The sequence below is a fragment of the Anguilla rostrata genome, chromosome 1 (assembly GCF_018555375.3).
Source record: "Anguilla rostrata isolate EN2019 chromosome 1, ASM1855537v3, whole genome shotgun sequence".
Lineage (NCBI taxonomy): Eukaryota > Metazoa > Chordata > Actinopteri > Anguilliformes > Anguillidae > Anguilla > Anguilla rostrata.
The window spans coordinates 34,096,380-34,124,141 of NC_057933.1; the positions used below are offsets into that span (position 1 = coordinate 34,096,380).

Below are 27,762 nucleotides of genomic sequence, written 5' to 3' on the forward strand. Positions count from 1 at the left end.
TTATTATTCCCTATTTGTATTAATGAGATTACTTTTATATGGCACAGTTCATGGAACTTATTGTGCTTTACAGTGACTGGTGGGTTACCTCTAGCTCTTGTGACATGTTGAATCCTCCTGCGTTGATGACTTGGTCGACAAATTGCTTGTTAGATTAAATTTGCATCAGGGTGCCCAGCTGCACACGCACACATGTATATATACATGCAATCTTTGACTAATGTGTTTTTTGTTATTCACTTTACCCTTGAAAAACAGCCAGTACACTCAACAGCTCCCCCTACTGTTCATCTTTGGCATCGCCACATCCCTCAGTACTGTTCAGCGCATGCTGGCCCATTCTGTGACATCCCTGCTGTGCATCAAGCTCTTCCAGTTCTCCTCCTGCACCAAGCACCTGGCCACTGTCATTGACAAGGTAGCTGTCTCAGAACTCATGCATACCTATGCTAGAGTTGAGGCTTCATAAACCCTGAAACTTGTATCATGTGCTCTCCTGAACCAACTCCTATTAACCTATGAAAGAATAGCACCTTAGGCTGAATTCAGTCAAAATTAGTAAATAATGGACCTGTAAATACTTGCATTTTCGGGCTTGACAACCAAAGTTTAATTGGAGTTGCTCATGTTCTGTGTCCGTTCCCACACACACGTCAGTAAGTTTGCTTTGAATGTAAATCTTGAATTTCCAATATTGTGCAGGTGTAAAAGTGATTCCTAGTATCAAAAAACAAGGATGCAGCCATTCCATTTTTGTTAATTTCTGCCGAACAAAGCCAGACCAGGCTTGTGTTCCCACATCTGATATATCAGCGAATGCAGCTATGTCGTTAACCCCTTTGTGCAATCCTCCTTGTGGTCTGTGCACCAATGTGCCTGGATTGCTTAACTTAGACATTACTTTCTCCTGCAACCAAACTATGAGTGGAAACCACAAACTTTGTATTTTAGCTTTATTTGTACACAGTACACTACAACAATGCTAAATACGAAGTGAGTTTCTAAGTGCCACCATTGTCGTGCAGGTTATCGATTGAACAAGCACCCCCTCCCTGCAGTCATCTGCAACTACACCCCCCAAGCACAACACGTTCGGCAATAGTGGCCATCATGTAGTTCATCTTTCAGCACCGAAATTTGTATTTCATCATAGCATCAAAATGAAGCCAACAGTAGCCGATGGTATTCCAATACAGCGGCATAAAATGCTGCTAAGTGAGCAGTGAAATAAACAGCAGACATTCCTGTGGAATTACACCATGTCATTCTACTATCAATACCAGTCATAGCATGCTGACCTCCACTTTGAAGCCATGGCTGCCTCCAAAAATGAATATGACAACCTGACTGGCCTTAAACAACTATTTCTACCTGCACATTAAGACTTGAAGAATTTTGATGAAATTGATGGTCTCATGATTAAAAGACAATCAGTATAATTTGAAAACAAGCACCAGTATAATATCAACTGTTTGAACCCGGTTGATGCCTGTTGCCATCATAAAACACTCCCTTTCATCTATGTTGAATAACTCCCTTATTTTTGAATGTAGGATTGTTTCCCTTTTTTGTTGTGTAGTGGAGACTTGCAATTCAGATGTCAAATCAACCGACTATAAACCAGATTTGCGTTTGAAAACCACTACTTTATTTCGTTAAATGTCGGCTGTTGCATCACTAATAAAACAGACGAAGCACAGAGTATGCAGCCCTGCAGTTGTAATACTTCAGAATGACGAAGATGATTGTTTGGGAGGTGAAAGTGTACTTTCTGGGGATGGGGATGTTCATTTTCATGAAGGACGATATGCAATTAAGGGCAAAGTGAAACCGAAACCAACAAATACACACTTTTCAAATAGGTTACGTGTTTTTTTTACAGATTGTGTAATGAAATACAAACTTTACTATGTATAAATTCTACTACTATAATGAAGATTATGACTATATAAATATAGCCATTGTTTTACTAAGTCTACTGTTGTTCAAATTGTTTGATACATTGGGATTCTGTAGACTTTGTCACCTGCTTCAATAGCTGGTAGCCTAATCATTCAGTTCATGACAAAAAATATATATATTTAGCAGTGGTATGCATAGCTATTTATAATGGTATTTATTTTATTTCAAAGTTTTATGTAATGTATATATTTTTATATTATGTATAATTATATTTTGTATTATTTTTTTATTATTGTTGAAAATAGTTAATTATTGTTTGAATTTGTTCCAGCGTCATCAAAATAAAATTCAGCCTATGTGTGTGTGAGTGTTAGGTGTCAGTCAGGTGTTCATGAGTCTTACTGCCTGGGGGAAGAAGCTGTTCCACAGCCTGGCAATGCTGGGTTTCATGCTGTATGCAGTTTCCTCCTCATCATCATCATCATCATTGTTGTTGATGAGGCCCAGCGCTATAGTGTCATCAGCAAACATGATGTGATTTGAGCTGGATTTGGCAGAAAAGTCGTGTGTTAGCAGTGTGAACAGCAGCGAGCTGAGCACACGGACTCGGGGAGCGCCGGTGCTCAGTGTGATGGGACAAAAGTGTCGCCACCAATACAAACCGAGTTGATAGATCATGGACTCAGCATGTCTTAATTGCCCAAAGATATGTCTTTTGTTTGTAGAGAGGTGGGAGAGAGAGGCTACTTAGTAAGAATTTAATATCGTATGAACCATGAACAAGTCTGCCCTGTCTAAGTATATTGTCTTTCATGTAGGCTGTTTTCTAAACACGAGCTGTCCGACATTGCAGCAGCCTGCTTGGTTGTTGGTCATGATCTTGAGGTTGGTTTTGCAGTTTCTCTGTTTCACTGGACACTGAGGTGAGCAGCTGTGTCACTAGGGATACTAATGTAAGGTATATTTTCCACAGCTGGTTTTAACGCCGAAGTTCCCCTTTAAGCCCAGCGGTAAGGTGTTACAAGTGCTAGTTGGTCTCTTCCTGTACCACGACTTCTCCGTGCACAATTTCATCAAAGGCCTGCAGGTGATATTGAATGCATGCATGCATTGTATTGGTATTGCATGTCTACGCAGGTGTCATTTTGTTAGTATTGTGTGTTATGTTGTAGGGATGGTGATTTTCAATTATTTCACAAATCAAGGGATCGCATAATGTGCGCGATTCCAAATCGATTCCTAGTATGGGGAAGAATCTATTTTTAGAACTCATCTTGGCCAGGCAGCACCACTGGTTGTATAGAAAATGCATGCACACTAAATGTCAATACCAACGGTTTTTCATTATCATAAAGTCTTAATGCTTATTTTTTTGTGTTTTTCTGTCATTGTCAGATATGACACCAAATTTTATTTTCACAAATATTATGCGCCCATAAAATTGCTACACAACTGATGTTTTGCGATTGACGGAGGTAGTAAATTCCTCTGGCAATTTCGCTCAGTACAGGACATTCAAACTGCATAATGCTCAGCCACACCGGACCTTGTCCCGCTTATACAGTGGCTCACCAACAAAATCCATAATTTCAATCAAAACATGGATTTCAAAATATATATTTGCTTTATTATGTTCATTAGGTGAAGGGAGATCCTCAATTTTAATGCATTTTTTTATGTTGACTACATTAAATTAATGTAATTAAATGTAAAAGTTCCAACATACATAGCCTTTATGAGAAAATGAAAAAGATTTGAGTAGGCGTGTATCCGAAGAGTAATTGATCAACCCGTTCCTCATACCCATCCCTATTTTGTAGATTTTGTAGATGTGCAAATTGTGTTGTGTTTTGTGTGTATGTATTTTCATTGTGTGTGTGTGTGTGTGTGGCACAGTGTGCTAACCTGTCTTCCTGTGTTCTCTTGCACAGCTCTCTTTGTTGGAGCACTTCCACGACCAGCCTCTGAGTGTTTTGTGCTGTAAGAAGCAGGAGGCTGTGGTCAGAGCTCAGCAGCTAAACCACCAGGAGGTGGAGAACATTCGCCAGCTTCCCTCCTTCATGAGGTATGTTCAGCCTCCTGTGCACTGCTGAATGCTTGGCCTCCTGGACACTGCTAAATACAAACCTTGGCAACCTTTATTACTACCAGAGGAGGTTTCTCGATGACAACAGGTGTTGCAGTGCTTCACCAAAAAAAGAAAGAATTAAAAGAGCATGCGTAATACACCCCACATATCTTTCTTAAATGTTGAATTATCACCACAATGGCTATTTTCCTTGTAAAGCTAAAAAAAGTGCATTTGTTCAAAAACATGCCTGGTATCGTGCAAAAAAAAAAAAAAGAACAGTGACACCCTCAAGACTTATGTCTCCTTCACTAGACAATGTACATTGTGGGATAAGTGAGGATTCATTAAAAATAGGGTTGTTTTCAGATTCCAGCAGTTCCAACCGTCAATGCCCTTGTTAAACTATTCAGCACTCTGATTACTGAACATCAGTGGTATTGCCTGCCAGGAACCCCTCAATTAACCTACAAATAAAATATATTTTATGTGATTTAATTTAATAATTTTTTTAATAAAATGAGAATTATCAATTAAATCGTTGAATTCATTGATAGGTCAGTCTACAGTAAACTGGTAGACCAACCAGCAAGTCAAAACAAGCTCTATATCAGGTTTTAAGATTAAATAATTGAATTCAGTATGAAGCAGTCAATTAGGTTAATGAATTGAAATAATACATTCTTTATTGTATTCATTACATTACATTACATTACAGGCATTTGGCAGACGCTCTTATCCAGAGCGACGTACGACAAAGTGTATAACCATAACCAGGAACAAGTACGACGAAACCCCTAGAGAGAAGTACCGGTCCAAGTGCAGGGAACAACCGCATAGTTCAACTTGGACCCTGAAGGTTAAACTGATTAACACTAACAACGAGAACGGCAACAACGCAATCTATGGAAAAAATACAAGTAGTCGTTAAGACAGTTAATGCACCTAGTCACCTACGAAACAGCTGCCTAGTTACAACCCTAAGTTTAGTCATTTACAGGGGGGAAGGGAGGGATGGGGAGAGGTGCAGCCTGAAGAGGTGAGTCTTCAGTCGTCGTTTGAAAAGCCTGAATAGTGAGCGTATTCAGGCTCACTACTTCTAAGTTACAAAAAGAGAAGACATTGTACAAAACATTAAACAATTGATTTGGAAATACCAGAAAAGAGAGAGAGGTGAATAAGCCAGACCTTGTCAAAGTGTTATCCACTTACAGTTTAAGCGCCACAGGATGAAAGGAAACCAGCTAAAAACACACAACCAAGGAACCACCATCAAAATAAAGAGAAACTCTTTCTCCAAGGCTCTGAAACAAACACAACACACCTTTTTCCTGTGACCATAACTTACCCAGCATGACTTGAGGATGTTTGCCCTGATTGGGTGATAGCCAAGTTAAGCTGTAGAAGGGAAAGGAAGGGGGTCAGACTCATCTATGACATGGGCTGGCCTACCTAAAAGCTGACTGTGTCCTTATCGATCAAGGCAAACTTATGTTGTTGGAAGCAGGGCTAACGCTATGCTATTGTAAGAGTGGAGTCAAACTGGGACCCAGAAAAGGCTGGCATTTGAACGAGCCTGCAGGCTGGGACTCATCCTATACTTCAAAGAACCCGAGAGCCGTATGGTAAAACAATAGGTTACTCGGACTTCCTCTGGATGAGCAGGCCATTTGGCTCTCTGGACTGTTACCCTCTGGACAAGACTGAGATAAGGGGAACTGGACTGGTTGTTTATGGTTGTGTGAGCAAACCATTGGCTCTCTGGAATGTTGCCATCTGGACACAACTAAGATAAGGGGAACTAGTCTATTTGTCTAGGGTTGTGGGTGTGTGTGTGTTGGGACCATTAAGGGTGAAAAGATCATCAGGCCTCTGGCCAAATGGTGGGGGAACTGCGCGGGACAGTACCACAGTGCCCTTATGTGGGCCCCTCTGCCATTACACTTTTTATTTCTTTTCTGGATCTGGACTCTAAACCATCTGTTTATCATATTCAAAAACCCCGTAAAACCTTACAAACCATGCACATGTTTTCATTATATTACTGTATTATGCCTTATGTAGTAATAACATGGATTGCATGTAAAATGGTTCAACAAAAGGGTATTTTCATGACAACTGCACCATAATATTACATCCCCTGGACATGTTTGGTATGGGCATATTCAGGGAAATTCAAGAAATTGAATGAAATATGTTTCATACCAAATAACATTTAATAAAACATAGTTTTTCCCTGAGTTTCTGAAACTATCACAATGGAATGTCCTCTCTGGTAATCATCTCATTTTCCCAATTTCCCCACTAATTGTTTTAACAGCAGCCTCCAAATGGTGGGGGCCGAAATTCCAGATTTTATCATTAGTCCAGGTTAATTTATGGCAATGCCGCCTAGACCAAATGCGGGATTTGGCTTAAAAGGAAGGGAGACAAAGCAATCTAGGAAGATCGTAATCGACTTCCCACACTGCACTGTGTTCTATGCGTAGCTGAACAAGGAAGATCGTAATCGACTTCCCACATTGCACATACTCTGTGATTTCGTGTGTAGCTAAACAGGCTGGGTAAGAACTTTTTACTCTATATTTGTTTTAAAACCTTCCATATTTTAAATTGATTGTGAATTTGAAGCTAATGACCTACCTGCCTGTTAAATAAATTCTTCTTATTTTTAATTTGCGTGGTCTTCACGACTCTCATCCATTTTATCTTCTTTTCAGCCGAAATTCCGATTAAATACTCAGGGGGACAATTATGACTAGGACCTACTGATCAGGGGTCTAGTACAGCGGAAGTCTTTAGTGAGGTCTTCAAGTTAGATAGGCGACCACGATCTGCCCGCTAACGGGATTGGTGTTGTATTGGTTCTGGTGTTTTGGCTTAAGAGGACCCATGGGCGTTATACGCCGGTTCTTGTCAAATTTGCCTTAAGGAGCCCGATAGATACACACTGTCCTGGGCTCATAACTATCTATGCACAAAGGAAGGCATGTATTATGGTGGTCAGCCTCCTACCCTCTGGGGCCTTCACCGAACTGAGATTTAACAATAGTGCTAAACCCGGGAGCATATATTGAGGAATGATGGCACAAGATAGAGTCGAGTGTAACCACTCCAAGTTCCACGTATAGTTAAAACCAAATTTTAAATTATTTCATTTGGAGTCAGATTATTACGAGAGTAAAACCATAGTAACTGTTACACTTACTTGCTGTGGTCATGGATATATTTGATGTGTTCCGTGCATTCGTGAGTATTCTGATGCTCCGATTGGAATATTGACAGTCCGGCGACAAGTCAGATATATCTTTGATGACAACATAGCCCTGTTTACGAACGGAGAGTAACAAGAATGTTACTGGTCCGTTTCAGTTTTAAGCGGGATATGAAGCAACGCCTTCATATCTGACCCGCGGCAACGGAACCAGTGCATTCTTAAGTATAATTGTGCCCTGTTCTTACGAACAGAGAAAAATAAATAACATCTCCGGTTTGGAATCACCCCAGCCAAGGGAAAACACGCGGTGCCTTCCCCTCCAGCTACAAACCCTCATTGGTCTAGCTGTGAGGTGTTTACACTATTATCAAAAGATTCCTGAATTAACTCTTTCTAACAAGATTAAGCATAACATATGTTCAGCTCTTGAATACCTATAAGCAGCATGGAAATGTATCTCTACTTCTACAGCAGGATAATATTTGTAGACCGATAATTGTCAAAGCCAGCCAGTTTCAGTCTGTAACCTCCACTTTCAGTCAATGTTTTCCATATAATGAAAACCTAATCACACACCGTTGGTTTCCACTTGAAACTGAAACTGGTTCTAAAAATGGAAATTTCAACAATCAGACCTCAACACCATTATCTGTATAGACATTGAGATTTTCACTCAGTTACTTAAATGTCAGATTGTATTCAAACTTAAAAAGGAAAGGTTAGGCATGTAGCCATGCAGGGTCTCTGACCCCCGATGTGGTCTCCTGTGTCTTGTCAGAGACTAACTCTGCAGGATATGAGACCCATAGATCGCCTGCTCTAGATTAGGGTATCGGCAAATTTTAAATTGCCCCAATCACATTTGCTTTGATGCTTGTGGAGGGGAGGGCTGGCCACATTCTTAGAAACTATATAATATTGTATACAATTCACTGTTTCTCTCTGTAAGGCCATAATCTAAACACTAGATATGACAACATCAATGGTGCTTCACTAGTCTTCCAATCATGCATGCTCTTTTGTGCATTCTCACCCTGGTGATCAACATAATTTCTAACTATTCAAAACAGGAGTTCAGCAGTCCAGCAAGTTAGCTGTATTCATTTTCAACATCAAGTTTGCTTGTTGGGTAGTAGGGGCGAGTTAGTTACTTTTGAGTGTCAGAACAGCAGAGAACCTGACTACCTTCAAACGCAGACTAAAGACTCAACTCTTCAGGCTGCACCTCTCCCCACCCCTCCCTAGCCTATAGTTTAGCTCAGTGTACCTAGTTAGGCTAATGCGATCACATTAGTTTTTATTTGGCAGGATTGTTTTTGTCTGATTCTGATTAGGCAAATGTGATTTCAGTGCTAGTTTTTACTTGGCAGGATTGTTTGTTTGCTGAACAGGTTACCCTACAGGGTTGGAGTCCTATGTGGTCACTTCTGGCACTACAATCTTTACTTCACTCTAGTGTGTTTCTTTTGCACCTCTGCACCTTGAACTAATGCACTTGTTGTACGTTGCTCTGGATAAGAGCGTCTGCTAAATGCCTGTAATGTAATGAGTGAGAGATGGATTATTGGGATAATAATTTGTAGAATTTTTATGGATGTTACATTGTTGGTGATTATTTGTATTTATTGTCGATTATAACATTTCTCATTGGTGTTGTAGTGTTAGCCTGTGTTTTTCCAGCAAACCAAGACCTCCGTTAGCTAGCAAATTTCTAACATTAGTGATTTAACAAGCTAGCTAACGTTAGCCTATACTAGGTCAATTTTGGTTACGTTAGCTTTTGGCATTTCATGGATAGGATTCTGCATTCTTTTCAGTCCTTAAATTATGAAGAAAGAAAGCAAAGGGGAGACTGAGTTTCAAAAACTCATGGTTCCGACAAGGTGCAGTGACTAGCTAACCGAGAGCTTACTGATGAATTACATGTATTGCAGGTCATGTGTGTTTAAGTGTGCTGCTGGAGATCGATGTTCAAAGTTTAGGAGTGATGGTTTTGATTTGATGATTTATGTAAGTTTGAACAGGTCCTGTCAGTGCAACCGTTTAATTGAGTCTTTTGGGAAATGTGAGAACTGATCATTTGATTGAAGGTGCAGGTATCCAATTGGGAAAGCATAACAAAAATAGTGTGGAGAAACTGACCTTCTCAAGAGGTTGATTAACGCGATTTAATTCTGGGGTCGTCAGGAGCTGGCATTTAGGGGGCATAATGGGAGTAGAAAATTTGGAGGAAACTACATGAAACTGACATTGCGGTTCCCATTGAGACACGAATTAATATGTAATTGGTAACATTAGGTCAAAGTAGGCTAAATCTCATAGTACACAAACATAATTCCAGAATCCTGTTGTCTGCACATGCAGAGTGCCAATTCACCTCATATAGGCTACTGTAGCCTAGCTAAATTCTCTTGTCACTTTATTGCATTTCAGACTAATTCATAAACATTTTCATAGATTAGTGAAACATAGGCCTATTATGTGTTATTTACCAATGTTCAGTGTTCACAGTAAAAAACAATTGGGTTGGGGAAAAATCCCACGTGTGACGGTGGGTTTGCTTCACCAAAAATTCTGGTCAGCAGCCACTAGGGTTGGGTCAGTTTCTGGGTTTGCTGGTCCGGTCCGGTGCACGAGCTTAAACCGGTTTGATTTTATGCGAACCAGCTGAACCGGCATTTGTCATTGAGACATTCTGGAAAATTAGAAAGTAGCCTACATCAGCAACCTGTGCCAATGCCGCTAAATCCAACTTGTATTGCATTAGTAATAAGCAATATGACAACGTGATTAACATAATATTATGTTTGTTTATAAACGGAGCCACTAGTGTCTGAGTGCAAAAAAAAAAAAAAAAAAAAGATTGACAGGCCGTGGGCAATTTAGTGCCGAGGCCAGCAACAAGGAGATCAAATTTCATTAGACCAATCAAAGGTGGGTGGAGGGGAAGACGATGTGCACGGCGCATGGTGTGTTGTTCACTGGAAAGTTCACGTGTTCATAATGTTTTACTCCGGAGCAGCTCAGTCACGTGCGACACCTAGTGGTACAATTCGGTATTTCCGGTCTGGTCCAGTATTTGGCTTAATATCAAACCAGTTTGAAAATTTTTGCAATGGCCCAACCCTAGCAGCCACGACTGATTACTTCACACATATAATTCAATCTGTTGGCTTCTGATCACCCTCTGTGGTGTGTGCTCCAATTACAGGTTTGTAGAACAGCAGGAGCCCCAGGAGCAAGTGGAGCTGCTGACCAGTGATGAGCATGTGAAGGTAACCTCACTGAACTTGGCATATTGTACGGAGATATGCAGTACCAGTCAAAAGTTTGGAGACACCTGAATGAATGTATGTTTCTCATGATCTTAAAGACATTTTGATCTAAAGGCTTATGCTGAAATGCTTGATATTAGTTTCTTGGACAGTATATATATGTATATGTATATACGTGTGTGTGTATAGGCCTATATACATATATATATATATATATATATATATATATATATATATATATATATTAATACACAAAATAGTGAAGTTGATGCCTATGTATGAATGTCTTTTCCAAACTAAAATTTTAATTTTTAAAGATAAAAAAATAAAAAATGTATTTTGCAATGCCCAACAAGTAGTTTTCATTTAGAACTTCAGTGAAATTTAGAGGTGGAGAATGTTGAAGCAAAATGATTAAATAATTAATTTGAAGGCACAGTAAATGTGTACCTTTAAAAGATCATTTGTGGAATGTCTTTTCTCATTAATGCCTAATGCCTACCAGTTGTGTTATGACAAGGTAGGGTGGGTGGTAAATAGCCCTATTTGGTAGAAGGCCATCATTTCTGGTTGTAGTAGTTTGTAATATGGCAAGAACAGCTCAGCTTAGCAAAGAGAAACGACAGTCCATCATTACTTTAAGAAATGAAGGTCAGTCAATTTAGAAAATTTCAAGAACCTTGAAAGTTTCTTCAAGTGCAATGGAAAAAACCTTGAAGTGCTATGATGAAACAGGCTCTCATGAGGATCGCCACAATATAGGTAGACCAAGAGTTACCTCTGCTGCACAGGATAAGTTTATTAGAGTCACCAGCCCCAGAAATCGGCAATTAACAGCACCTCAGATTAGGGGCCAAATGGAAGCTTCACTGAGTTCAAGCAGCAGACACATCTCAACATCAGCTGTGCAGAGGAGACTCCGCCTTCATGGTAGAATTGCTGCAAAGGAACCATTACTGAGGGAGACGAATAAGAAGAGACGTTGGGCCAAGGAACACAGGCAGTGGACATCAGAGCAGTGGAAATCTGTCCTTTGGTCTGATGAGTCCAAATTTGAGATTTTTGGTTCCAACCGCCGTGTCTTCATGAGACGCAGAGAAGGTGAATGGATGATGTCTGGATGTGTGGTTCCCACTGTGAAGCATGGGGGAGGAAGTGTGATGGTGTGGGGGTGCTTTGCTGGTGACACTGTTGGCAATTTATTTAGAATTGAAGGCACAGCATTTGACAAAGAAGGAGAGTGATGGAGTGCTGCATCAGATGACCTGGCCTGCACAGTCACCTAACCTAAGTCCAATAGAGATGGTTTGGGATGAGTTTGACCAGAGAGTGAAGGAAAAGCTGCCAACAAGTGCTCAGCATATATGGAAACTCCTTCAAGACTGCTGGAAAAGCATCCCAGGTGGCTACCTCATAAAGTTGGTTGAGACAATGCCAAAAGTGTCCCAAACTGTTATCAAGGCAAAGGGTGTCTACTTTTAAGAATGTAAAATATAAGATTGATTTTTTTGGTCACTGCATAATTCCATTTGTTTTATTTCATAGTTTTGATGACTATTATTCTAAAATGTTGGAATGAGTAAAAATAAATAGAACTCCTTCTGTGAGTAGGTATGTCCAAATGTTTGACTGGTACTGTATGAAATAATACAACTTTAACAATGCATTGCATTTGTGTACAGCCTTTTAGGATCTCAAGGCATTTTTCACAGTGAAATGGGTAAGCTCACTTGAACTGTAAAGGGTCCTGTGGTGTAGCACCCACTTGAGTGATAAATGGTAACAAATGTGTGCCAGAACCACAGAATTGTATAAGAAGGAGAAAGGAAACACTTCTCAGATCAGAGCATTTTCCACAGCTTTTTACTCTGATTGACCAATGTGACATGACACTTTTGCCCCTTTTGCACAGTGTAATGGATGTCGCTGTGACTCTTAACTCCTAAGTTACTCTAAAATGGCTAACTTTGTTAACTAGTTAAGTTCGCTAACATTAGCAGCCAGAGGTGTAGATTGCACACCATAAAGCTATTGATGCATAAAGCAGTGCTAGCTGTGCTTAGTGTTGTTTGGTTGGAAATTTATTAGATGATAAATTCAGTTCAGTGTTCCATGTAGCACAGGAAGATCTGCTACCTCTGACTTTTTAGCGTGGTAATGTTACAAAAATTAAGGAATTAAGTTTGTTGCATTAGTTTCATTAGATTTTTTATTTTTTGTCTGCACAAGAAGGTCAAATCAGCTTGTTGGCTTAAAGACCCAATTTTTCTATTCAGATTTCATCTCCACACCAACTGTATTTTTATAACCTAGTTTCATTTCATTATGGCTAGTTCTTGTTTATGATCTGTATATGGACCCATGCAAGCGAGGTTGCTAAATTGGAAGTGCATGATATTTATCACACAGATATGAACAGGCAGCAAAGCACTTTAATTTAATTACATGTGTGCTTTCCTAGTTACTGCCATCATTTTTTAAACTATTTCTGATGTCCATGTAGATGAATCTGCACACTTTGGCCTGTGTATCATTTCTACAGAAATAACTTGACAGAAAATGAAGGTGTCTTGTTGTGGTATAACTGCCATTCAGTTTTCAGCATTCTAGTAGTTCCCAGTCCAAGGTGATTGGCTTATGGCTTTCTTTACATTAATGCTATGTAAATGTGAGGTCAGCAATTTGTATTTGATGAACAAGTTAATTCTTTTGTGGTGTTACAAGACAATGCCACCTTGCACTCTTGTGCGGTCCATTGTGCGTTCTGACTTTTGTGTTCTTCTGAGGTAATGTAATGTCTAAACATTTTAAATAGATGCAAGCTACAGTACAAGTACTATGATGTCTGATAAAAAGTTGATTATTCCTCAAAAAATGCTGCCATATCCACTTTATTTTGGAACGTTGCATGGGCAATGTATGACCACGTCACTTTTTGAAAAAAGTTTAGGCTTGCCTGTTCACTAGCATTACTTGTAAACAGCTTTTCCACAGCACATTTTAGAATAAATCACACACCACAACATTTTTCTGAGCCGTGGCTTTTCAAAAGATGGGAATTAGCCTATGTGTTTGGAAATAGGATGCCTCATTCTACAAAATAAAAAATTTGGAGTTTTTCTTTAACTGACCATTAAGGAGAGGTCGATGTCATGAGTAAGTGGTCAAAAAAGCGTTTCATTTCTGAAGCTTACTTCATGGTCTTGAGACATTGCTCTCTAGCACCAGTGTGGTTTTCTCCAGTATAGGTCATTCAGCCACCCGTTTCAGTGTAATTCTATTCAAACCAGTATGGCCAAAACGACAGTCAGTAATTATTCCCACAAGAACATGCAGTTGCAATATGTAATTTTTGTTGGTCTAAAGTCTCCCCACGTCATTTTTAAGTAATTGCGCCTGTCTTAACGACTACTTGTATTTTTATTTATTTTTATTTTTCCATAGATTGCGTTGTTGCCGTTCTCGTTGTTAGTGTTAATCAGTTTAACCATCAGGGCCCAAGTTGAACTATGCGGTTGTTCCCTGTACTTGGACCGGTACTTCTCTCTAGGGGTTTCGTCATACTTGTTCCTGGTTATGGTTATACACTTTGTTGTACGTCGCTCTGGATAAGAGTGTCTGCCAAATGCCTGTAATGTAATGTAATGTAATTGCATCATTTGGACAATATTATAAAACTTTGAACCAATCAGGGACACTGTCTATTGCGCGGGGCTCTCACTCTTAATAATAATAATTTTAAAATGAAACATGCTGTTGGAAAACTTTTAGTGTCCTCTTCATGATAAGAGTTACCAATCAACTTCGAATAAACTGAAAGGAGTTCCACTGACATAAATAGAAAATAGGGTTTTCTGTGTGGTCATTGTAAATACCCACCCCCACTTTCTAATTTTGTGTTCATTTCTCAAATTGATTGTTCAAAACAATGAATGACCACTGGTTCTTGAAAGGGACATCTTTGTGTAAAACCAATGGTGACATTGTATATTTATTCCATATTTGGTTGCAGATATTGACAGTAGAATGACATGGTATAATTTTTGAATTATAGAATTATAGTAGAATAATGTGTTATAGTTCCACAGAAATCCCTTTTTGTTTTTTATTTTGGTATTCAGTAATCAGTGTTTTTCCCCACTTAGGATACAGGGTTTCCCCCAGAAAAGTTGTTAGGCCCGGTGGCAAGTATCTTTTGACAGGGCCCGGTGGCCCGGCGCGGGCCAGCGACAGACTGATGGCAGCATTAAGGTAGGGCCCTGTAGTTTCTGTGATAACAGAATCACGGACGGAATCGCGGAATTGAGAATTTAAAAAAGCTATAACACCGATTCCATAGGGCCCTACATTAAGTCAGTGCTAAAAGCTGACTGGAGATTTGAACATATGAGTACGTAATGTGAATGTTGTTATAAATAAGTCATTTATTCAACACACATTTTAAAAAAAATCAACAACTATTTACAGCATAGCAGAGTCTTACAAAGAATCTGACAACAATGTACAGTCTTTGAATGCTGTGGTTTCAACAACAACTAAAGAAATTAAATTAAAATCAAATTTTTTGCACTCTACAAAAAACTTGTATTCAAGTCCTGATTGGCTGCCGAATCATACAACAAGCCTTGGAATACTGGGTACATTTAAACATTTAAAAAAACTGTCTAAGGTTTTTTGGCTTTTACAGTAGGCTACCTTTTCTCCTTGACATTATCCCTAAATGGCACAAAGGAAGTGTGTGTTACTGACCACAGACAAGGGGCCGCTTTGGCCCCTTGCTGCGATACGTCAATGTGACCGCCATGTTGATCCAGGCCTGAAAACAAATGGAAGTAAATGGGGGAGCTGTGGTTTTTCTGGATAAAAAGCACTATAACATTTCTCAACCGATTTCAATAAGTCGTTTTTATATTCAAGGGTTTATGATCTACATGGAGTACAAAAAAAGTTTTATCTCCAGTTACTTAGAATCTCGATAGTTAGGCTATAATCGCTGCTAGACGCTTAAGAGAGGAGTGTGTATCAACGTAAGGTTTACATGAACTGAATTACTTACGTGGTGGAAAGTAATTCATTATCATAAGGAATTGCCACAGTTGATTTTAACCTGGCAAGCTGGCTAGCAAGTAATAAATGCATTGCTGCTAACTTGAGTGGGATTGTAAGCATCAAATAACCTTGATTGTCAAGACTAGCTTTGCTTGTTAGCTACCTACCAATGTTTTCTTGCAAGTCGTGTTTTGATTTTGAACGAATTAAACTGAACATAACCACAATAATTTTAACCTGGCAAGCGGGCTAGAAAGTAATGAATGTCTTATTAATTTTAGCTGAAACGTTTTTCATTTGAACAAGCTTGATTTCTTGCTATTTGCTTGCAAGCTATTTTCTTGCTAACTAACATAGGATTGCAACCATCATTTATAAAGGCTAGCTTTGCTTGTTAACTAGCTACCAATGTTTTCTTGCAACATTAAATATGGTAGGTAGCTAACAAGCAAAGCTAGCCTTTACAATCAAGGTTATTTGATGCTTACAATCCTACTCAATCGTTGACGTATGATCCGAAGGCCAATGCGGCGTCTGTGTATATATGTCTATGTTACTGACTGTTTGGCTAGCTAGCTAAGTTAGCTACATGACCACGTTGTCATAAAATTTTTCCAGACCGTGAAAACGGCCTGACTTGTTTACATTTTGAACAGATGTGGCACCTGGGTAAATCTATCGTTGTTTCCGTCGCAGCACACAAGCAATATAAAAAAAAAACCTGAAATTTCTTCTTACCGTGAACAGTGCCTGACCCTCAACCGTAGCGTTTATTTCCCCAAAGATGGTATTTCTAGTTATAGCCTAATTTTGCCGCTGTGTTAACACATTTCTACGGTTGCCGGTCAGGCACTCTTCACCGTAAGAAGAAATTTAAAGATTTTTCCGATATTACTTGTGTCGAAAGTGCTGCGACGGAAACGATTGATTTACTCTGTAGCCACATCTGTCCAAAATGTAAACAAGTCAGGCAGTTTTCACGGTCGGGAAAAATTTTATGACAATGTTGTCGTGCACATCAATGTCATCAAGCTAACGTTATTAATAAACAAGTGAAGTCTTTATTTCGATGGTCGATTAATAAGTCATGTTACAATATATTGAACGTTACATTCATGCTACTAGTTTAACGTTACCTACACACTGCTTAAGTTAACGTAAGCTTGTGATAGTTGGAAGCATCAGGTGTTGAACGTCACTCTACGCACAATGAGGATAAAGAACACTGATCTCAGACCTGCTGTTTTCCTGTGCGTTCACGTTTTAACCAACAGATGTCGCTGGTGAGCTTTTCAACCGAGCTGCCACACTGTAACTGTAGTTTAAAAAACATCTTCAAAAAAACATTTAAAAAAAAAATTCCCCGATGCTCAGGCCCGGCGGGGGGTCAACTTAGGCCCGGCGGGCCGCCGGCCTTGCAACACACTGGCGGAAACCCTGGGATACTTGCGGCTGTTGTTGGCTTTATCGTGTTGCTATGACGGAATACAACTTTTTGGTGGTGAATGAATGTTATGATCTCCCAGGTGCACGCTGTTGTTCAGTGTGTCATGTTTGGGGGATATGGTTGCAAATGTAGACTGCAGGGCGGGAGTGCATGTTAAATGGATGACTTGTGCGACAATGGTGGTACTTAAAAACGTATTTTGGCATCGTTGTAGTGTATCGTGCTAATAAAGCTAAAACAGAGTTTGTTGTTTCCACACATACTTGGGTTGTAGGAGCAGTGAGTCCGAGTTGAGCAATCTGGGCATGATGGTGTGCTGGCCACTAGGGGGCTTGCTTGAAGGGGTTAGTAATTAATTAGTCTGTTAGGAGAATATAGATTTTTTTCACTTGCTCTTCAGAAAGGCTCCCACCTCCAGCCCAGGTACCGCAATTTTCAGGCTACAGCATATCCATTTTCTTGGATTTTTCAGTCTAGAAGTGCTTTAGGTTTTGTATCAATCATAAACTGCTTAAGTCTGGTTTGATTGAATTGTATATGCTCTTAAAATGGCTAAGTGTCTGTGATTGTTTGGAACATATATTTCTGTGGCATGTCCTTACAAACATTGGTCCATTTGGTTTAATTTGCAATTAATTGGACTATTTCAGTATCAAATTAAATAGAATTTTTTCTTGCTTAGGTTAAATTTTGTAACAGACCAAGCATGCAAGTAATGACATTTACTTGGCATTGAGATAGTCTTTAGTTTTTTTTAATCAGTTTTTTGGGAACTCCTTCAGGAAGTGTGTCAGAAACTGCTGAAAGGCCTCCATCGATACCACAAGAACTTCTTTCCCATTCTCAGATGTCTCCATGTGCTAACATCCTCTCTACCCAAGTATCCCCTGGGAAAGCAGGTGAGTACCAGAGAACAATAGGGGTTTATGGACAAAAACATTACTTATATGGCTTTGAAGTCATCACTTGAATCAAAATATTTTTGTTTACTTATGGTGGAAATATAGTGGAGACTTTGGACTAATAAATTGTTAAATAGGTGGAGCTGTTTTCCTGTACTTGTCTTAAAGGGCACCTAGCGTGTTTACATGAGGAAAGATGTCCTGGCTCTTCAGAAATCAGTTCTGCTAAGGCCATTCGTTTGGCGAGTGTTCAGCCTGACTGGTTTAAATACCCTCTGTGGGGGTATTTAATCCATTTACAAGGACCACCTGATGTATTTATTCAGTTCTGAAGTTTTTTTTCTATCTCTTGTTTGGTGGTAGTAGTGACAGTGATGTGATCAGCAAATTGGGACAGTCGGTAGGTTGAGTACCAGTATAGCACAACATAACTGCAGGCATGTACGTTTAGCTTTCATCCTTGATTGTTGTTGAATAAGCATCAGCTTCTACAATCCGCATGTCACCGCCTACCTGACCCAGTGCTGAGTGATAAATTCCATCTAGCCTGGCAGCCTTTGGCAGAGCATTTCTGTGTAGTCTTGTCACAACTCAAACCAACTTTTATGATACCTCTGTTTTCTCTGTTTGCTGCCTAGTTTAACTTCCCTTTGAATTGATATTTCATATTGTATAAAACAAAGGACAGTCCATAGAAAATGCTGTATTGTCTAGGTTTTTGTCCTTTTATCAGAAGATGGGCAGAATACAAAACAGATTTTTGGTATAGTTGGCCTTTACACCTTCACCTGTCTTTAATAGAACATCCTTGGTGCTCTTAACACATTCATAGTGTGTGGAATTCCCTGGCACAACTCTCTTGTAACATTACATGTCATGTCAGATAAGAGAGCTGCACGTGACCTGTCTGGAGAAGGACGTGTGGGAGACTGAGGACTATGAATCAGCCATGCAACTTCTCAAGTAAGTAGATTGGAAAAATATTGGATGGTTTAGCATAAATTTGATTTGACATTGCTACAATTTGGGATTGTTATATGGCTAACAAGCAACTTTAATAAACTTTAAGTTTAATAAATTCACTGTTCTCTAAAAACATGTGAAAGGTGGTTCATTAATATTCTTTTTTAGTTTTTTAAACCAAATATGCCATTCTTGCATGCTCATGCTGTGTCCACTCTCCCTGGACCCAATCCTCTTCTTGTGCAGCAATTTTTGGGCGTTTGTTTTTAGGCACACTTGCAGTATGTTTATACGGTCACTGTAGGGCTGCCACTAACTACTATTTTTCTATCGATAAACCTATCGACTATTTTGCCGATTAGTCGATTGATCTAAACGATTAATTTTCCTCAAAAAATCTAAACATTTCAAGTTCATTTTATTTTGACAACAACAAACTGTATATGACATTGTATAATGCAGCACAAAACTAACACAACTAGCACAAATATAACGTTCTCATAAAAGCAAACTAGCTAGCTAATGCTATTGATAACATTGCCTTATGAAAGCAAACTACCTAGCTAGCTACCGTTAGCTAGCTAGCTAGCTAAATTAATATAACCAGAAATAATCTAATAGTCCTTAAAAGGCACTCTAATTTAAGTGAACCTAACGTTAGTCAAATATTTGCATTGTCTTGCCCGTAAGCCAGCGGCACAAACTATGGGTCTCGAGTTATCCATGGGTTTACGGGGCGTGGAAAGGGGAGTGGTTACTGTGTTCGTGACGCATCAAGTTGACAACTTTCCCAACCGGTTGAAAATAGGACGATAAATTTAAAACGCATATTTCTCCAAAAATACAGAACGGACATATTTAATACTTCACTCATTGTGTTTCTTCAATGCCTCTTGTGCAAATAGCACATAAAACCGAGAAAGTGTGAAAATCACCATGGTACTCCTTTAATAATAATAGTATTTTCCAAGAAATTACGAAAGACCGTTGACAACGTTTCGTTAGGTACAGCATCTTTTACTGCTACCACAGAGTGAATTCGTAAGTGAATGCGATAAGAAATTTTTAGGTTAGGCTGACCTATAAAACGCTATTCCAAAAGCAGTATTAGACATATACATCATTAGAAAGCTTATAGTTTCACCTATTGAATAGATGAATTGTCAATTGAGCCAGACTGTACTAAAAAGGGCGACAATGCCGCAAACAACTTGCGGTATTACATACAGCTATTTTGGAAGTTACCCAGGCATCACAAATGCGCGTATGTTACACAAACAGACTGTTCAAGGCAATATATGGCCGCTCAGTCTCAAAAGGCCACTGTGAGCGTATAGTTGCTATGTAAATTACGGAACATGCGCAAAACACACCTGAGAGAGGCTGCCTGCGTGCGTGCCTCCCCCAAGGCGTTACGTCTTGCTTTGCAATGGGCAGCTGTCGTAAAAACATGCTGGCTTCGATAAGCGATATCGATAAACTCGGAGGCATACGATTCCAATGAATAGGACAACTTGGAACTGGTTCTCGATTCCCATTCCTATTTAAATGTTCCCAGCATTCCAAGACTTGTTGTAAGATTCAGTAGCCAATCAGGACTTGAATACAAGTTTTTTTGTAGAATGCAAGAACTTTGATATTATTTATTTTAATTTGTTTTGTTGTCGTTGAAATGTGCCCAGCATACCAAGGCTGTAAGAATCAGTAGCCAATCAGGACTTTTTTCAAGTTTTTTGTAGAATGCAAAAACTTTGATATTATTTATCCGCACGCGTTACACTCTCCCAGTGAAACTCCTCGCTGTCAGGTGAAAAGAAGCATCTGGCGACGCCACATGTATCGGAGGAGGCATGTGGTAGTCTACACCCTCCCCAGACCGACAGAGGATAGTGCATCGGCCAGGACCGTGATACACACGGGGAATTGGTATAACGACTAAAAAATTGGGGAGAAAATGGCAACAACAACAAAAAAAAAGTAAAAACTATTGTTGGATTTACCTGTTATTATTTAACCTAATGGAAGGGAAGTGTGAGCAAATATGTTTACATTTTGAACAATGTTGTAGACATACGTTTGTTCTAAAATGCAACACAATACTTACTCCTAGGATACTGGCTAAGGATGAACTTCTCACAGTTTTGCAAAATTGTGTTGAAACCCTTAAATCTGGAAAGACCAAGGAACTAAGGGATGCCCTGAAACATCTGCAGGATCTCAAAGACAGACTTCAGCAACTGGATGGTAAGCTAAAAGGAAAAAAAAGATTTTAAAAAATGGCCTGCTCTGCTGCAGTATTCCCCACTCCAACATTTAACATACCTCTGACAACCCTTAAACCCAGTACGACGGACTGCCAAGTTTTTCTACTTGGGGAGACCAATTTATGAAAGTATCATTTTTGTTAAAACAAAACGTCACAACGTGCATGACTTTTTGGAGCTTTTTTCAAGGTAGTGTGATTTTTCCTACTACGTGCCAGTTAATTAGCCCTACTAAGGTTGTATAGGTGTATGGAATGTTCGACTACATATTTTCCAGGGGTTTTGCCACCTATTAATGAAGTTTGTCTTCCGTGATTACAGCGTTCACGGATCCTTCTGCTCTAGGTGGTCATGGGGAGGGCAGGGAAAATGACTGCTTTTCTGAAAATGGCTTACAGAAGAAGACTGACTTGTTCCAGCTTCAGAAGGTAGATTTTCCAACATTATTATTGACTACAGGTGCAGTAGGTCTAGATTCAGTGGAGATTCATAAAGTATGTGACCTGTGACTGGAAAATAAATACTTGTGCATTTTTCACCACACTGAAGTTCCCTTTCCTTCCAGACTCTGCTGCAGATGAAGGAGTGTCGTAAGACAAAGAAAAGAAGCCCATTTGAGCTGCTCAGAAATGAAACCATTGAATATATTGACAGCCTTGTCAAGTAGGTGAAATGCAGCCAAGCTTTTCCTATAACATATCAGTGTATATTTATGTGATTTGCCATTTTTGTTACAAATGCGAGCATGTCAGTGCCTGTACATATCTGTGCAGTATGTCTGCATTTGACATGGATGTCACCTCTTGCAATCATTGTGAGGAAAACTGTTTAATGGAAACGGCCTTAAGTTTTTGAACTTCTGTGAGTGGTGACTAGGGTTGAATTTATGGGAATTAACAGGAATTTATGGGAATTAACGGGAAATAACGGGAATAAAATGGAAATATAGCCCTATTTGCTCAGGCTGCATTTACCATGTCATATGCAGATGGAAACAAACCTTTTACTATATCATAAGCAGACATAATTGCAAACATTCTCTATGACCCCCCTCCAAAAAAAAGGCTTTTCTCTTAACACCTAAAAAAACCCCCCTAAAAACAGTCTTCCAAGTGTTGTTTTAGAATTCTATTTACATAGATGGTTGAAGCGCAAGTTTTTAGAAAAAGTCAAGGAATGACAGACATGTGGAATAAACATTAACAAAATACATCCCATTTTACTGCGCAAGGGGTCAGTTGACCCCGCGGTTCTAGTGACGAGCAGTATACCATGAGTAGTGCCAAGTGACGTCGGCAGCACACTACGTGACCAAAGACGGAAAGTTTTGAAGAGAAACTAATTGCTTGTCCAAAATTACCAATATTTATCCAACGGCTCCATGCTGCTTCACAGCGATAAAAATATCCTACCTATCAGACGTCGTTAATTTTGTCAACAAAAAATATTTGTTACGACCCCTTTTTCCATGACAAAAACAAAAAATAACAAAATAACAATTCAGAATATGCCTTAGGGTTTAAATGAACAACTCATTTATAAAATAAATGTTTTACAATAAAGGACGAATGGGAATAGATGAATTAAAACTCCTCACTTAGCATGCTCAATCAAGCTGCATCACATGTGTTGGTAACCAGAAATGTTGCCAAGAACAATAGTGACCGTCGTTCCAGGTAGAAGCAGATCCGAAGTTAGTGTTTAAAAATCAGGAAGCATTTATTATACAGAAAGCCAGCAACAGGGATTCACACAAAAATGTTCAATTCAACTGTTAGAGTTTGTGGAGTTTATACAGTTACATTTACATATATTCAAATTTGTGCGCAGAATACAGCATGAACTCTGATTGGTTGTTTGTTATACAGAGTTGCCCTATAGGCTGCAATTTCTACCACTGTGTCTTATTGGTTGTCTTTGTAAAACAATGGCGGACTCTCACATGCACGTGAGGTTTTGGAATACACAAATCTGTCTGTCTCCTACAGCACAAACTTTCTGTATCCTAACACATGGTAACAGATAGCTAGCAGGTGTTAACAAGGTGTACACTGTGTACTTTGCATTAGGCTACTATCTGCCGTTTAACTGAAATATCATAAAAAATATAAAATATATTAATTCCAGTAATATAATCAAAACTTGAATATAATCAAACCTGAAAGCATGTAGTCCTTTGGCTCAGACAGTGCGGTAGTGTTGGCAGTAATGTGGGCTGCACATGTAATGGGAGAATGCACTGTGCATGCAGAGGGTTGTAATTTTACTGAATTCCTATTCAAAGGTGCAGTGTGTAGAATTTAGTGGCATCTAGCGGTGAGGTTGCAGATTGCAACCAACTGAATACCCCCCCTCACCTCCCCTCACCCCTCCCTTTCCAATGACGTAGATGAAGCTACGGTGGCCTGTAAGTTCCAAAAATGATGTCATCATCTACGACAGCATCGAGTAGCCAAGTGTCAAGTGATGAGGTTCCTTGATAGATGTATAAATTGTATTTAGTTATTTAGTCTGTAAAACTATAGGTCATAGCTTACAAGTAAGAGAGCGATTATGATTGTTATTTGTTCTGCATTGTGGTAGCATTTTATTGCTAACGTTAGCTGCTTTGCGTGGTAAATCATAGAAAGAGATGATGCATCACAAAAACTATTACACTACTAACTAACGCTTACATTACAGTGTGAAATATGCTCATTATAAAATACCACTAACCTATTTAAAGACACTCAATTTCAAAAATTACGTTTATAACCGAAATATTTTGAACAGTAGGCCTAATACTTACATAGCAATGATGAAATCTTATCTGTTTTCAATAGACAGAGACCGAGTAAATCAATGATATATTTCTATCCGCTTCTGTCTCACACCAGAAAACGATGTCAGCTAGGTCTATCAGCAAACATATGGCATAGCTATGCCCAGAAGTCCTCAATAATAATCGTATTTCCAAGAAATTACGAAAAATTAACATTTCGTTAGGTGCAGCGTATTTTACTGCTACCACAGAGTGAATGCGGAAGTGAATGCGATGTTAACAAACCTTTGATTACGCTGACCAATGAAACTCTATTCAAAAAGCAAAATTAAACATGTTATACATCATTAGAAAGCTTATACTCTCACCTACTGAATAAATGGATTGTCAATCAAGCCAGACTGTATTAAAAATGGCGACGTTGTAAACAACGTGTGGTATTACGCACAGCTATTTTGGAAGGTACCCCGCCAAATGTGCCCCCTCTAGAGCCGTTTGTCCGTTCTGGGCTACTGTAGAAACATGGCGGCCTCCGTGGAAGAGGACCCGCTCCCTATGTAGATATAAAGGGCTCATTCTAAGGTAACGAAAACAACAATTCTTATTTTCATGGGATTATACACTAACTAAAACATACTTATGAATATTATATTCCATTTCTGCCAAGTCCATTCCGCTAGATGCCACTAAATTCTGCACACTGCACCTTTAAAGGGATGCTGGCAAATTATCAGTACATGTGATGGAAGAGTGCGCTGCTGAATGCAGTGCATGGTTACAATCCAATTAAATGGGAATCCTTTCAACCAAAACATGCCATAAGACCTAGTATTGCTTTTTTATGTGTATTCCCGCCCAAATAAGTTCACTATTAAAAGGTAAGATTTTAATATTGAAATTGTGCAAAATTCCCGAGCTTAACTTCCCTTCCAAAATTTCCGGAAGTTTACCAGAAATTTACCGGAAATATTCCGACCCTTTGCAACACTAGTGGTGACTTATAAATGCATGTAGGTACCATAGCCTACAAAAGACACTGAACTCAAAATCCCATATGTCCACCTCAGAGTGACTCACTTAACCACGCCCCCTACTGCAGCTTTCCTGTTAGTTTGTTTGTTTATTTAGATTTCCATTAGCTACTGTATTGTAACAGTAGCTACTCTTCCTTTGAAGAGTATTGGCTTGCTGTACATTCGAAATGTGCAGCCTGCAATAAAACGGAGGTTGCTGTTGTTTCGCACTCTCTGTTCCATTTTCCTCTCCCTGGACTCGCTACCCTTCTTCCGTCTCCCTCTCATGTGAGTCCACATGCCAGGAAGAGTTCGCAAGGCCTGCAACGGAGTTAGGCACGGATATCCTCGGCTACTGGCTGCGGGAGGAATGAGGCGCTCCTATGATTACCGCTAATCACCGCTGGTTGAAGAACTAGGAGAGCCACGCACGACCTACGCTTCCTGCAGAGCAAGTCCCAAGAAGCAAGCGACTAGCGGAGGATTCGGTTGCGTGTTTTGGAACAGAACGGGCGACCAGCTTCCCCTTTTAACCTGAACTCCCACAGACTTCGAGAAGGGTGGCGAGTCCAGGGAGAGGAAAATGTAAATGTATTGAGAGGAAAATGACCTGTACGGCAGAGGTTGGGAAAGAGAAGAGTTGCGTATCATCTTCATAACGGTGATGAGAAGCTGTGCAAATTAATAACTGGCCCGACAGATTTAGTGTATATAGAGAACAGCAGAGGCCCCAGTACAGATCCCTATGGGACTCCTGTAACAAGAGGCGCTTTCCCACTGTAGGGCCGAACCGTTACCAGGGCCGCTCCGTGCCATTCCGCGCTGCTCAGGACTCGTGGGAACGGTTACGGTTTCTGTTTCCGTCGGGCTGCTAAAACCAGGACTAGGAAGTATCTAAGAAAAACTAGTGACGATAGGAAGTGACGCGGTGAAGGCGTCCCGTTGTGTGTGTAATAAATATGTGCCAGTTGTTGTCATCGCTCCCCATTCTGTTTTGTTTTTTTATGTTATGTTTCGTTGGCTGACGATATGGACGAGGATTCTGTGTATTTTGGTCTGTTTTTGGTTTTTGGTTTTAGCATATCCTCCACTGACCATCACTGTTGCATGCATCACAAAAACTATTACACTACTAACTAATGCTTACATTACAGTGTGAAGTATCCACATTATATAATACCACAACCTATATATAAATATCCACATATATTAGCACTAACCTATTTAAAGACACTCTATTTCAAAAATTACGTGTATAGCCGAAACATTTTGAGCAGTAATACTTACATATCAATGATGAAATGTTATCTCTGTTCAGTAGATGGAGGAAGAGACAGTAAATCAACGATACAATTCACTCATTCACAGCAAATATATGACTTAGCTGTGCCCAGAAGTCCTCAATAATAATAGTATTTTCCAAGAAATTACGAAAAATCGTTAACCTTTTCGTTAGGTACAGCATATTTTACTGCTACCACAGAGCGAGTGAATAAGTGAATGCGATAAGAAAATTTTCGGTGACCTATAAAACGTTATTCCAAAAGCAAAATTAGACATGTTACACATCGTTAGAAAGGTTATACTCTCATCTACTGAATAAATGAATTGTCAATCAAGCCAGACTAAAAAGGGCAACAACGCCGTAAACGACACGTGTGGTATTATACACAGCTATTTTGGAAGATACCCAGGCATCACAAATGCGCGTATATTTAAAAAACGGATTGTCCAAGACAATATATGACCACTCAGTCTCAAAAAGGACATCTCTACGCGTAAAACCAATGGTAAGGTTATGTATTTATTCAATATTTAGTCCCAGATATTGACTGTAGAATGACATGGTATCATTTTTGAAAACTTTGTCTCGTTTATTTCATTATTCAGTGAGCAGCGTTTTCACTGCTGTATTGGCATATCTTAGACGGAATACGATTTTTGATGGGTTTTGCTACAAATGAAGTTTCTTTGACTCGAGAAACTCACTTTTGCATCAGGGTCTAAAAATATTTAGAAAACATCCTAAATCTCTCCAAAAATGAATAAAATGCTTTTTGTCCATTATAAAGCATATAAATGTGCCCCTTATGAAGGTTTAAGATGAAACATTGATATCAGATTTAAAAATAATGCTAAAATATTGTCACACAATGTGGTACAGTGCCTAAATGTGTAATCATTTACGCTCGTATGTGTTTTCAGTACTCTACACTATGTAATTTTTTCTTTTATGGGAATGGCATGACATTAAAACAATATTATTCAACCGTCCACCACGTTTTGGCAGCCAGCCCACATCACATCCGGTGCATGAAACCCAAACACTGCTGAAGCTGGGCGGACGCTTACTTTACAGTGCGTGAAATCCTCATTAAATATTACTAACCCATTTAACCTCTTAGCACAAGGCCCCTAGTGGTACTGAACTCAGACATTCGGTGCTGCTGCAACAAAAGTATCAGTTAAAAACAGAAACGCGCTGTTTTAGTTTCATTAGTAGACGATACACGACAACTCTGCCAAATACGGAGTTTCATAGCGCCACCATTGTCGCTCTGGTCGTTCATTTAACACACATCCCCTCCCTGCAGTCTCATCTGCAACTACACCCCCCACCCATGACATAATGGACGATATTGTCTATCTTGGTATTCATAAAAATATTCTTTCACCACTAAAAAATCGTATTCCGTCATAGCAACAAGATAAACCTGACAATATCCCTAAAATATGCCAATACAGCAGTGAAAACGCTGCTCACTGAATAACGAAATAAACAAGAAAAAGTTTTTAAAAATAATACCATGTCATTCTACAGTCAATATCTGGGACTAAATATTGAATAAATATACAACCTTACCATTGGTTTTACCTTTTGAGACTGTGTGGTCATATATT

General features: G+C 39.3%; 1 protein-coding gene across 2 annotated transcripts in view; it reads left to right on the forward strand.

Annotated features, from left to right (window-relative positions):
• The window catches only part of orc3 (origin recognition complex, subunit 3), a 75,699-nt gene that overhangs the window by 31,483 nt on the left and 16,454 nt on the right, over positions 1 to 27,762 (forward strand). Inside the window, exons 8-16 of one of the 2 annotated variants that reach the window (XM_064335743.1) lie at positions 316 to 418; positions 2,876 to 2,989; positions 3,834 to 3,967; positions 10,399 to 10,462; positions 17,741 to 17,857; positions 18,744 to 18,823; positions 20,934 to 21,067; positions 21,409 to 21,515; positions 21,653 to 21,750. In XM_064335743.1, coding sequence (XP_064191813.1) covers positions 316 to 418; positions 2,876 to 2,989; positions 3,834 to 3,967; positions 10,399 to 10,462; positions 17,741 to 17,857; positions 18,744 to 18,823; positions 20,934 to 21,067; positions 21,409 to 21,515; positions 21,653 to 21,750 — 951 coding nt within the window. Of the gene's footprint in view, positions 1 to 258; positions 419 to 2,875; positions 2,990 to 3,833; positions 3,968 to 10,398; positions 10,463 to 17,740; positions 17,858 to 18,743; positions 18,824 to 20,933; positions 21,068 to 21,408; positions 21,516 to 21,652; positions 21,751 to 27,762 lie in introns of both variants that reach the window. The other variant, XM_064335733.1, reaches the window with a different exon arrangement.